Source organism: Mobula hypostoma, chromosome 15 (genome assembly GCF_963921235.1).
Source record: "Mobula hypostoma chromosome 15, sMobHyp1.1, whole genome shotgun sequence".
In the NCBI taxonomy this organism is placed as follows: domain Eukaryota; kingdom Metazoa; phylum Chordata; class Chondrichthyes; order Myliobatiformes; family Myliobatidae; genus Mobula; species Mobula hypostoma.
Window position 1 is genome coordinate 60,887,187 of NC_086111.1, and position 13,112 is coordinate 60,900,298.

The 13,112-nt window shown below is 42.1% G+C and overlaps 1 protein-coding gene across 4 annotated transcripts in view; it reads left to right on the forward strand.

The window, feature by feature from the left end:
- The window catches only part of vgll4b (vestigial-like family member 4b), a 144,438-nt gene that overhangs the window by 128,561 nt on the left and 2,765 nt on the right, over positions 1–13,112 (forward strand). For all 4 annotated transcript variants that reach the window (XM_063068171.1, XM_063068169.1, XM_063068170.1 and 1 more), the window contains one exon: positions 1,803–1,926. In XM_063068171.1, the coding sequence (XP_062924241.1) occupies positions 1,803–1,926 (124 nt within the window). The remainder of the gene's footprint in view (positions 1–1,802; positions 1,927–13,112) is intronic.

Sequence of the window (13,112 nt, forward strand, 5' to 3'; positions counted from 1 at the left end):
AACATGGTACCTTCAGCAGAGCAGCATAGTTTAAAGCTAGTTCATACTTTAAATACACAGTGACTCATAATTAGGAGCTGAGTTGTAAATTAAAATGTTATAAGGATAGAGCATTCCAGTTGAGAATGCACAGTGTAGGCAGAAATAACTCTGACCTTGACAACACTTTGGTCTTGTTTGCCGAGCCAGTGTTGAGCTACTTGTGGGTCCCATTAGAACGTAGAACAGTACAGTACAGGTACAGGCCATTCGGCCCATAATGTTGTGCTGAACCAGCTGAAGAGCAAATCAAAAACACTGGTAGACTAATGCCGTCTACCTACACAATGTATGTGTCCCCCCCCACCCCCCATCTTCCTTGTATCCATGTGCCTATCCAAACGTTTCTCAAAAGCCTTCAATGTATTTGCCTCTACCGCCATACCAGGCAGCAAATTACAGGCATCTGCCACTCAGAGTTTAAAAAAAAAATAACTTGCCCCTCTTATCCCCCTGAACCTACTCCGTCTCTCCTTCAATGCATGCTCTCTGGTATTAGACAGTTCAATCCTGGGAAAACAGATACTCTCTGTTCACTTCATCTGTGCCTCTCATAATCTTATAAAACTCTACCAGATCTCCCTTTTGCCTTCGCTGTTCCAGAGAAAACAGCCCAAGTTTATCCAACCTCTCACAATAGTACATGCCCTCTAAATCTGGCAGTGTCTATTGCATCCTCTCCAAAGTCCCAACATCCTCCCTATAGTGGGTCAACCAGAAATGTATGCAATACTTTGGAAATGGCCTAACCAGAGTTATATAAAGTTACAACATAATCTTGTGACTTCTGAAATCAATGCCTCGATTAATAAAAGCAAGCATTCTTAACCATCTTAACGACCTGTGTAGCCACTTTCAAGGAGCTATGAACTTGGATCCCAGGATCTCTCCACTCAGGATCTTGCCCTTAACAGTGTACTATCTCCTTGCATTTGCCCTACCAAGGTGCAACACCTTAAGTTTATCTGGGTTAAATTCCATCTGCCATTTCTCTGCCCATATCTGCAGCTGGTATAGATTGCGCTGTATTTTTTGCCAGTCATCTTCACTATCCACAACTCCAGCAATCTTGGTATCATCTACAAACTTACTAACCCACACATATACATTTTCATCTAAGATCACTCCTATCTTTCACCAAAATGGAATGGATGAATGTTGGATTGTGTAAAGCAGATATGCTAATAATAGTCACTAAGTAGCAAATAGATTTATTTAATTTTAAAAAAAACAGTCAATATTTTATGATAAACTTTGGCTACAGTGCCATGCATTCAGAATTTCTGGTACACAACTGGGCAAAAGTCTTAGGCACATTAAGACTATAAGATATAGGAGCAGAATTAGGCCATTTGGCCCATCGAGTCTGCTCCATATTTCATCATAGCTTATCCAATTTTCCTCTCAACCCAATCTCCTGCCTTCTCTCCATATCCCTTCATACCCTGACCAGTCAAGAACCTATGTGCCCCTGCCTTAAATACACATCAAGACTTGGCCTCCACAGCTGCCTGTAGCAACAAATTCCACAGATTACCACTCTTTACTAACTATATGTGCCTAAGACTTTTGTACTGCAGTAATTTTATGTGTAAAACTGTACTGCTGCCACAAAAAACAAATTTTGTGACACGTAGTGATAAATCTGATTCTGGTCCGAGTCTCTGCAGATTGAGAGTGGGAAGGGGGCAGGGAGAGGGGAATCATGCTATTAAGTATTGCTGATTCGAACTATACTAATGCTTTGTTTTTTGTCCGTTCAGAATCGCCCGTCAGTAATTACATGTGCATCTGGTAACAATCGTAACTGCAACCTTTCCCATTGCCCTGTTGCTCACAGTGGTTGTGTTCCAGCAATACCCCAAAGCTACAGGAGACCCTCAAATTGTAAGTTGCATTTTGAGTGATGTTTATGCAAGCAATTTAACTCAATCCAGTCTTGCCTTTGGGTCCTGTTTGTTTTTTAAACACAGTACTTGCCATCTGTGTAGCTTTCTCTTGGTTATTTCAACACTTTCTCTTCCAAGGAGTTTCATATTGGGTTCAAATCACTAAGTTTGCATTATTAAGTTAGTATGGGTTTCTTATCAAATATTTAATGGGGTTGACAAAGCATTTCTGTCTCTTAAAATATAGTGGTGACTGTATGCAGAGAAAGTAGCTTTTACTTGGGCAATCTTTGGTTTTGGATTGTCCCAGAAACTGGCAACAATATGGTCCAGTAATGCCAAGTGAATGTGAATTAACAAAGCAGACTCATTGCATCTGGACTTCAGCTGCAGCCAATATAGGTCATGAGAAAAGATCTTTCACATTTCCTCAGTGGCTTTCAGTTTGCACTGTTGTTTCAACACACCCACTGAAGAAATAAAATGGTATTCTCATCAAAATTAAAGTAGAATTTAAAACATTAGCAGGAAATCCATTTTTTTTTCCCCAACTAAGTGCTTTCGTCCTTGCATTGAAAAAGAAGTTAACTCTTTGAGGTTAGATAGTATTTCAAATCAGCAAGTTGCTTAGAGGATAGCTTCAATTGTACCGCTTTTAATTACAGAACCAAAGTTATGTCACCCCTTATATTGATACCTGGAACAATATCTGATTGCACAATCATTAAATAGATTGTAAACCGCCAATGTGATAACCACTTGCTCCCCCCACCCCCATTTCACCATTTCTCTATGAATATTGTGGGTGTCTTCATTTCCCAACTGGAATTGCATACTTTTTAGAGCTGTAAAAAGCACGTTTTAACCTGTAAGGGCTACTAGCTGTTAACTCATGTCACATGTCTTTCTCCTATCTTGAGTCTGAATTGCAGATATGTGGACAGGAAAATCAATGTTCTCTTCTTTTACCATGGGCTCCTCTGAGCTTGTTTATACATTTTAGATTTATCTTGCTGATTTTTGCATTCAAGAAAAGTAAAGCCTGTCAGGTGACACGAGGTAATTCTGGTCCAAGCATAAAATGCAGAGTGCTTGCTGTCTATTAAAGTAACAATTTTGTGAGATTTGATTAAGATGACCTCTGATCAGTTACTAGAAGAACATTAAATTATTAACATGAAATAATAATAGTAAATAGTCACAGGCAACACACACAATGTGCTGGAGCAGCTTGGCAGGTCAGGCAACATCATTGGATAGGAATTAACTGTCGAGATTTTGGGCCGAGACACTGGTGAAGGGTCTTTACCTGAAACATTGACTGTTTATTCCCAACCATTGATGCTGCCTGACCTGCTGAACTCCTCCAGCACGTTGTGTGTGTGTGTGTGTGTGTGTGCGTTGCTCTAAATTTCCAGCATCTGTACTACCTCTTGTGTCTATATTTACAGGCAAGCCCCTTCTTCTCTCTCCTCTCCTCCCCCACCCCCCCACCTTGGTACAGCCAATTGGGTTATAGGAATTGGTGGGAAAAATAAATAATATTGTTTTCAACTCGTGGGCAGATGACATAACTTTGTATTCCAAAAACAAAATCACAATATAGACCATTTTCTATGAACTAAACCCCCACCTCCCGTCCCTTTCCCCTTCCCCCACTGTAATCTGGAGGTTGCCTATATTACAATGAACACATAAGAAAGCCGTCTGTTAATCCATAACAGAAACATAAATGGGGTAATTCTAAGTGTAGCAGGCTTTAAATCACTTTACAAAGCAGATTCTGATGGAGTTGTTAATAGGATGTCGTTGTCCACACCATGCACCCAATAGAAGATGAGCAAAAATTCCCTGTTTCTATAAGTGGAATGATCAAGCCGATGTCTTTGACATTTATTGCTCAGCCACTAGGTCCATCCTTCTACTGGCAATAGTTTGAGGATGAATCACATTGTCGGAATCTTGATGTAATATTTGACCCCATTGTGAGCTTCAGACTACAAAGCTCATCCCTTGCTGGGACTGCCTTTTTTTCCCCGTTTGCACTTGTCGTTTCTCTGGCTATCTGCTTCTGAAAGGATCATCCATGTCTCTTTAATTTCCTAAACTCAACATGCCTGTTACGTTCTATCCTTGTTAAGGTCCACTGTTGGAAGACTATCGTATGTTTGCCTGGACCCTTAACCTTACAATTAATCTCATTGTGAGCTTGCACCTTACTGTCTCCTGAAATGTAACATTTTATTCTGTACTCTTTTAGTTTGCATTGTACCATTTCGGTGCACCATTGTAATGAACTGATGCATTTGAACAGTCTGCAAGACAATTTTTTTTTTCTATTCAATATGTGACAATATTAATATAAATCGATTATCCAAAGCTGGCCTCAGATTCACTAGCCACCTTGAACTTGCATTGGTCTTATTTAATCAGCTTTTTTTTGCATGTTCTCATCCTAGTTCAGGTTATCAAACTCCCCTAGGATCTTCAGTCCTCAGATCAGAGATCCTTCCACTCCCAATATCTCACTTCCTTTTCTTCTGGCTGCACAAAAATCCCCAGCCATAACTGTTCCACTGTCACTGTTGTTTCTTTTAGCTATTAAGGCCCTAAGCTGCGGAAGTGAACCACCCTAGATATCACCATTTGTGCTTCCTCCTTTTGACTGAGATTTTCATCATCTGCATGAATATATCCTTGTTATTAAATAGTTTTTTAATGAAAGTTTACTATGGACTGCCTTGGAAAATGTTACAGTGTTGACAGTGCCGTATAAATAAAACATGTTGGTTGGATCCAAAACAAACTTGGTTCTAGTTACATCAGCAGTTTATTTCAGTTTCAACCAGAAAATCTGGATCAATCAGGGAATCTCGATCTTGCTTGTTCTCAATTGTATCCCATGTGTAGGTTTTTAAACTTTCACACAGCACAGTCCAGATCGATCAGCTATTCTTAACATAAATATCATTAAATGATAGTCCTTGTGAATTAAAGCCAACAAATGGCTTTTACAGTTACTTCCTTCACTGTGTTAAATGTTTCAGGCTGCTTGTGTCATTATCAGTACACCTTTTCTTGTAGAATGGGATTTAAAGTTCTTTTCAATTTACTTTTGCCTGCATACTTTGTTTAATAATCAACATATAAATGCAGTTAGTAGATTCTGAATTATGACCCTTAGTATTTTTTTAAGAGTGCAGATATTTAAGTGTAGATATGTAGTTAATCTATTTTGATGTTCATTGGTACATCAAATGAATGCCGGTGTAGTCTCCAGACAAAATGTGTAGTAAGTGAATCAGGTTATGCAGTTGTAATTTTGACAATTTATAAATATCCATGTTTTGAAACATAAAACTGAAAGCTCATATACAGTGGATTCCGGTTAAATGGGCCATTTGGGACAACTTTAAAGAACAAAATCTAATCAAGAATGTAGCTGGGATTCACTTTGTTTATTTGAGATACTTTGCCACTTAATTGGGATGGGAGACTATTGCCGATCAGTTTCCACCTAGTCGGTCGTGTGTGCTTGTGTTCAAAACAGTGATTATTATCACTGATGGTTGGCGAGAAATTAACAGTAAGACAGTTCAGCTCACTGTGGTTCAAATATTCAGGCTTGGAGTGCCAAAAGTAGCAGGGAGTGAAAATGAAACTATTTCACTACTTCAAGTACGCTCTAGTATCAATTGTTTGGCGACAATAAAGTAAAGTAAGTTAAGAACTATGAAGGATTTGAAGTTACAATCTTGAATATTACAATGAAAATGAAGATTTGGAGGATGTAATCATCGAAAACATTGAATGAAGGCAGTCCATTATCTGCACTAGGTGTCTGCATTGATTTTGTTCATTTGGTGGTTGTCTGTGGTATCCAGTGAGGACAGGAGACCTGTGCAGGAGGGTTGTTTAAAGTGGAAAAGCTATTACACTGGGCCAGCTCCATTCTTGAGCTCAGAAGCCCAGGTCCAATGGTACCAGCAGTCATCACAACTGGGATCTTCATGCAGTGGATGACCATGACCATTCCTGTGTCTCGTCAGGCCCTTTGGTTTCCGTGGAGCATTGCAGAACTGCCTCGCTGGCCATTGTATCTCTCTGTAGATCTTATCCATCCAGCCTGCCAGAGTTGGCTTTGAATGCTAGGAAATGCTCGTTTAGTCAATCAAAAAAAAAACATACGCAGTGTCAACTTGATGAATTCTTCCATCATAACTATTGTAATTTTATATATCTAGTGGTATTGAGTGTGTTCTAGTTAATTTCATTTCAATACATTTTAGGCTTTATAAGACACTGGTAAGGCCGCATTTGGAGTATTGTCTGTAATTTTGGGGCCCCTTATCTCAGAAAGGATGTGTTGTCATTGAGAGTCCAGAAGAGGTTCATGAGGATTATTTTGGGAATGTAGGGGTTAACATATGAGGAGTGTTTGGCAGCTTTGGGCCTATATTCACTGGAACTTAGAGGAATGTGGTGAATCTCATTGAAACGTACTGAATGTTGAAAGGACTATATTGGGTGGATGTGGAGGAGATGTTTCCTGTGGTGGGGGTATCCAGAACTAGAGGGCACAGCCTCAAAATTAAGGGGTGACCTTTCAGATCAGAGGAAAGGAGGATTTTTTTTAGCCAGAGTAGTGAATCTGTGGAATTCTCTGCCACAGACTCTGCTGGAGACAAAGTCCGTGGGTATGTTTAAAGCGGAAGTTGATAGTTTCCTGACTGGTCAGGCCATCAAAACATGTGAGAAGGCAGGTGTATGGGTTGAGTGGGATCAGCCACAATGGAATGGCGGAACAGAATCAGTGGGCTGAATGGCCAAATTCTGCTCATGTCTTATAATTTGTTACTCAGTTAAGTGCTAAAACTTTGGCTAATTGGGGGCAGCCGCTTAAATGGGCTAAAATATACTTGCCTCAGTTAACCAAATATTGTCCCAGTTAACCTGAATCCGTTGTACTCAAGTGTAGGGACAATGCTGAGAGCTTGCTGTCGGGGTGTTCCTGTACCCTCTCCGAGCGAGCCCTTCAGTTGCTCCGTTCGTAGAAGTGTGCAACAGCAGCAAAGTAAGCTTACGATAGCCACTTTTCTGTAAAAATACATGCATTATGGCTGTAAAAGTAAAGAAAGTAATTGTAGTAAGTGGAGGGCATTGTTAGATTGTAGACATATTGGACATACTAAACACTTTGCAGTTGTCTACAGCTGCCGCCTTCTACCTTTGCCACAATTCTGTAACTTCTGTGCTTTTGTTCATGCTCTCTGACTCACTCCATCTCTGTATATTTTGTTGTCTTTTTCCTGTGCTGGTTTCTGATTTTTTTTTTTTCCCCCCCTCTTGATCTCCAACCTCATGGGTTGGCATGAGTAGTGTGGAAAGAAGGAATGGTATCGAGAACTGTTAATTGGTTCTTGCCGCATTTAGTGTTTGCAAATGAATGTGAAACAGGCGGGGGGGGGCAGGGGGAAGGATGCAGAAGTGAACATATCGAAACAGACACCGAGTCAGGATTGAGATTTATTTTCTCAAACTTTCCTGCAATGTCAAGAGCCATTTGGCATGTTGTCTGTTCGACTTTCAGGTCAATCCCATTGCCCCAAATCTCCCAGTAAGCTACTCACTTCCACATGACTCCCGTTCTGTTATCGCCCTCCTACACAGTAGATCGCAGTGATCAATTGATCTCTTTTTGAGATCTAGGGAACCCCCCATGGAGAAATCCACACATGTAGCCTCCGAGGATGAGCTCGACCCAGAGTCCCTGGAGCACCACTCCACCCCAATTTTAGGAGGGTTGAATCCAAAGCCGAGTTGGGTTTTGATAGATTGGTGAAGCAGGACAGAAGGGTGTCTGCTACTGAACTGAGCTGCCTAGTGGACAGAGAATGGTCGCTGTGAGCGTTCTGAGTAGAGCAGAATTGCGGGGAAAGGCTCGTGAATGAACAGGGTTTGGAATGGAGTGTGAATTTATTTCTATGGGAAGTTTTTACAAAATAAAAGTTAATTGTTTTTAAAAAATCCTGTAGTGTTGACCTTTGTATCAAACTCTTCTGATGAGCAGTAAACCAACTTTGCATTTACTTTAAATTAAGAACAGGAGATGTTGGATATCCTCAGCATGTCAGGTTGTACCTATGGTTTAATCCTTGTCCCCATAAGACATGGGAGCAGAATTAGGCCATTTGGCCCATCGAGTCTGCTCCGCTATTCAGTCATAGCTGATCCTTTTTTCTGATTGTGTTGGATTTGGGAGAGACAGCATGACATGATGACTTGTCATCTGAATACTTCTGATGATCATCGGTATGAAATGGTAACCCTTTCCCTTTCTGCGTGACCTGTCAAGTATTTAGAATATTTTGATTTCAGTTTTCTGGCATCAGCATGTTCATTGTTAGCAGCGCTAGATTTTCCAGTTCCTGCTGAGGGAAATTTGTACCATTGGGTATAGTTCAAAACAAATATATTGTCAAAATACATATGTCACCGTATACAACCCTGAGATTTTCTTGCGGGCATACAGTTATTCCAAGAAAAACAATAGAATCAGTGAAAGACCACGCTCAGCAGGATGAACAAGCAATCAGTGTGCAAAAGACAATAAACTGCAAATACAAAAGAAAATAATAAATAAATATTGAGAACTTGAGATGGAGAGTCCTGGAAAGTGAGTCCATAGGTTACGGGAACAGTTGGGTGATGGGTTGAGTGAAGTTGTCCCCTCTGGTTCAAGAGGGGTAATAACTGTTCAAGAACCTAGTGGTGCAGGTCCTGAGGCTGCTGCACCACCTTCCTGATGCAGCAGTGAGTAGCAAGGGCTGTCCGGATGGTGGGGGTCCTTGATGAAAGATGCTGCTTTCCTGCAACAGTGCTCTGTGCAGACGTGCTCAGTGGTGGGAATGGATTTACCCACAATGCACTGGGCCATGCTCACTAGTTTCTGTTGAATTTTTCGTTCGAGGGCATTGGTGTATCCATACCAGGCCGTGATTCAACCAGTCAGTATATTCTCCACCACACATCTATAGAAGGTTGTCAAAGTTTTAGATGCCGTGCAAATCTTCGCAACTTCTAAGGAATTGCAGTAGACAATGAGCCCTTTGTGTCTCCTTCCAGGTGAGCAGTAGTGGCTACCATTTCAAAAGCTAACTGTGATAGACACCAGTAAAGGTTAGAGAGCGGGGTCAGGAGGTTGTGAATTCAGAGGGTGGCAGTGGATCAAGAGCCGTTTGATATTTTGGATCATGTCTTGCTGGCAATGGGCGCTGAGGGTCTAGGATTAGAAAGGGGAATGGTTGAATAAAATTGGAACTTGCTTTCTTCCTGTGAAGTAGCAAGTAAAATATTAACAAGATTTTTTTTTAAAAAAACACATAATATAAAGGGGAAAAAAATCAAAAATCAAACCCACCAGTGCCATCAAATGTGGATCACCAACAGTAAAAAGAGGCTTATCTTTCATGTTGTGTAGTGTCCAAGGACTCAAGACCACGTAGTTCCTGTTACAATCAGTATCTTGTGAATTCGAGTAGTGTGTGTGTGTTGTATAATTAGAGATGATGATGAGTTCTGAGCTCAAATCACTCCGTCCCTCTCTTTCTTGGTGTTGCTAGACATGACTGTCCCGTCCCATCCTGACCAGGTTATCTTTGTAATACTTTCAACTTATTCACCCCTTACTTTTCTCTTCTACCTTCAAGTTTCCAATTTTATTCAACCCTTCCACTTTCTAATCCTAGATGACTCTCAGCTCCCATTGCCATTAAGACATAACCAAGAAGATCAAATGACTCTTGATGCTCTATTGGATTCACAGGCTCGTGACCCTGCTCACTTACTCCGAGATTTCCACCTTCCTCTTTGGTCCCACTTGATCAGCATTCCACCATCTTAGTCCAGGCTCAGGACTGGATACAAAAGACAGGATGTGGAATAAATGTACTCCTTTAAACCTGTTTACGAAGAGGGGGAACATCGACTCAGACCATGAGAGGCCTGCGTCGGGCATTTTCATGCCTTACAAGGCGCAGATTGGAAGTCTGTCTGGGGCGCCACTCCTCGCACAGACTAGAGCAATGTGTGATTAAGTGCCTTGCTCAAGGGCACAAACACCCTGCCACAGCTGAGGCTCGAACTAACAACCTTGAGATAACTAGATGAACGCCTTAACCACTTGGCCACGTGAGGGGCAATTGAACTGCTGTACAATATCTCAGCCCATTAAGAGGCAATAAATGTGAATAAGCAGCAAATTATGTATCAGGTTCTAATAATAGGCATCCGTTAGTCTCGTGAGACCATAGATTTGCGCCTTGGAAGGTTTCCAGGGCGCAGACCTGGACAAGGTTGTATGGAAGACCGGCAGTTGCCCATGCTGCAAGTCTCCCCTCTCCACGCCACTGATGTTGTCCAAGGGAAGGGCATTAGGACCCGTACAGCTTGGGACCGGTGTCGTCGCAGAGCAATGTGTGGTTCAGTGCCTTGCTCAAGGACACGCACGCTGCCTCAGCCAAGGCTCAAACTAGCGACCTTCAGATCACTAGACGAACGCCTTAACCATTTGGCCACGCACCAACACTGGGTCTAATTGACACTGATAAAGGGTGCGTAGCTGCATTTTCTTGTATGTATCCATAATAGTAAGAAAACGTGTGAGTTGTTCTCCCCATGAACGTCAATAAATATCTTCTGTCTGGAGAATGGGCAGCTGAGTATTGACTGTTATTTACCACTGTCCACATAGTTCAACACTTGTCATCCTGACACAGTCTTGTAGTACTTGGGTGAAGGTTTTCCTTCTGCCCCCAGTGCCACTTGCCAACATTCTCCCCATACAACACACACAAAATGCCAGAGGAACTCAGCAGGCCAGGCAGTATCTATGGAAAAGAGTACAGTTGACATTTGGGCTGAAACTCTGCATCAGTCCTGATATTTTCCTTAAATACTGCCTGGCCAGCTGAGTTCCTCCAGCATTTTGTGTGTCGCTTGGATTTCCAGCATCGGCAAATTCTCTCTTGTTTGTGATTCTCCCCATATACTCTTTCCTAGGGAATCTTGGGATCTCTATCAAGTGCTGTAAAAATTAAGGACTTGAATTCTTTACTCTGAGACTCCAGTGGTCAGAGAGCTGCTGACGCCAAGAACTGCCAAGATTAAATACAAGTATATGCCCACCCACTGCTGCAGCCCAGGAGCATTAACCCCACAGTTCAGGCACAAGACCATAAAAGCTAAGAGCAGAATTAGGCCATTCAAACCATCAAGTCTGCTCTATTGCTCTATCATGGCTGATTTATTATTTCTCTCAACCCCATTCATCCACCTTCTCCCTGTAACTTTTGATGCCCGTACTAATTGAGAACCTGTTGACCTCCATTTTAAGTATACTCATTGACTTGGCCTCCACAGCCGTCTGTGGCAAAGAATTCCACAGATTCAGCATCTCCTAACTAAGGAAATTCTTCCTCATTTCTGATCAAGTGGGGTATCCTCTCATTCTGAGGTTGTGCCCTCTGGTCCTGGACTCCCCCGCTGTAGAAACATCCACTTTATCTAGGCCTTCCAATATCTGATGGGTTTCAATGAGATCCTCTCCCTCATGCTGTTATTACAAAGGCAGTGGATAGCTGTGCCTTCCAGCATTGCTGTTAAGGTGTTAGGGTACAATTATGCTCTCTTTATCATATGCAATGGATAGCTGGAGAGCTTGATCTCAAATTCCAGAGTACTTCCTGAGGGCCGAAGAAATGCAATGTGACTATAGTGATCTTAAGTTGATCTGCTTTCCAGTGACATTACATGGTTACAAGGGGATTATCTTTGGCTGATTGAATACTGCCATGGGAGAACTACAGTTGTATAAAATGGTGTAGTATTGAGGTGTGTCCTCGAAACAGGAGTCTTGTTTTCTAATGGCAATTTATATTTAATTTCAGATTCAGTCAAAGAGCACTTTAATTTCAGCACAGAAACACAATCTTCGGTCGATCCTAGACCACGCTGAATAGTTATTCTACCTGCTCCCGTCATTCCGCACTGGGATAAGAGCCCTCCATACCCATCCCATCCATGTACTTATCCAAATTTCTCTCAAGTGTTGCAATGAAGGCTTCATTCACCACTTCCGCTGGTAGCTTGTTCCACATTCTCTGCGCACTGAGTGAAGAAATTTCCCCTTCTTCCCCTCAGGTTCACCTTAAATAGTTTTAATCTTGCACAGCTTCAGCCTGCTTGCATTTCTCCTATCTATACCCCTCTTAATCTTGTATATCTCCTATCTATACACGACACTCCATCTGCAAATCTGCTGGGGTCGTCTTTTGTGTCGTGCGCTCCCAATGCGGCCTCCTCTACATAGGTGAGACCCGTAGTAAATTGGGGAACCATCTTGTCAAGCACCCCTGCTACAAGCAGGACTTCCCGGTGGCCAAACGTTTTTATTCCGATTCCTATTCCCATTCTGATGCATTGATCCATGGCCTCCCCAGACGAGGCCACCCTCAGGCTGGAGGAGCAGCACCTTGTAATCCATCTGGGTACCCTCCAACCTAATGGTGTGAATATCGATTTCTCCTTTTGGTGAACAAAACTCCTCTTCTCTCTTTCCACCGCCCCCCCCCCCCGTCCCAATTCCCAACTCTCACCTTTTACTACCTCATCTGCCTATTGCTCCCCTCCTCCTTCCTTTTCTCCTGTTGTCCACTCTGCTCCTCTCAGATTCTTTCTTCTCCAGCCCTTGACCTTTCTCACCCACCTGCCTCATCTGTCACCTCCAGTTAGCCCCTTGTCTCCCCCCCACCCCCACCTTGTAATTCACACATCTCCCCCTTTCCTCTCAGTCCTGAAGAAGTCTTGATCCAAAAGATCAACTCCTTTCCGTACATACTGCCCGACCTGCTGAGTTGCTGCAGAATTTTGTGTGTGTTCTCCTCTGGATTTCCAGCATCTGCAGACTTCCTTGTGTTTATAATTCTGTGTACATTGTATTTAGTATTTTAGTAGATTCCCTCATCTAGTTTGTAAAGACCTACTGCATTTGAAATACAGTGTATCCTTTCCCGCTCCAATGGGGTTCATTGTTCAGAGCCAGAAAGTGCATTGACCCTAAGTGCAGTTTAGTAAGAGCTATTTTAAAGTAGATAACAATATGAAGCAAAGCACTTTCTGTACTTT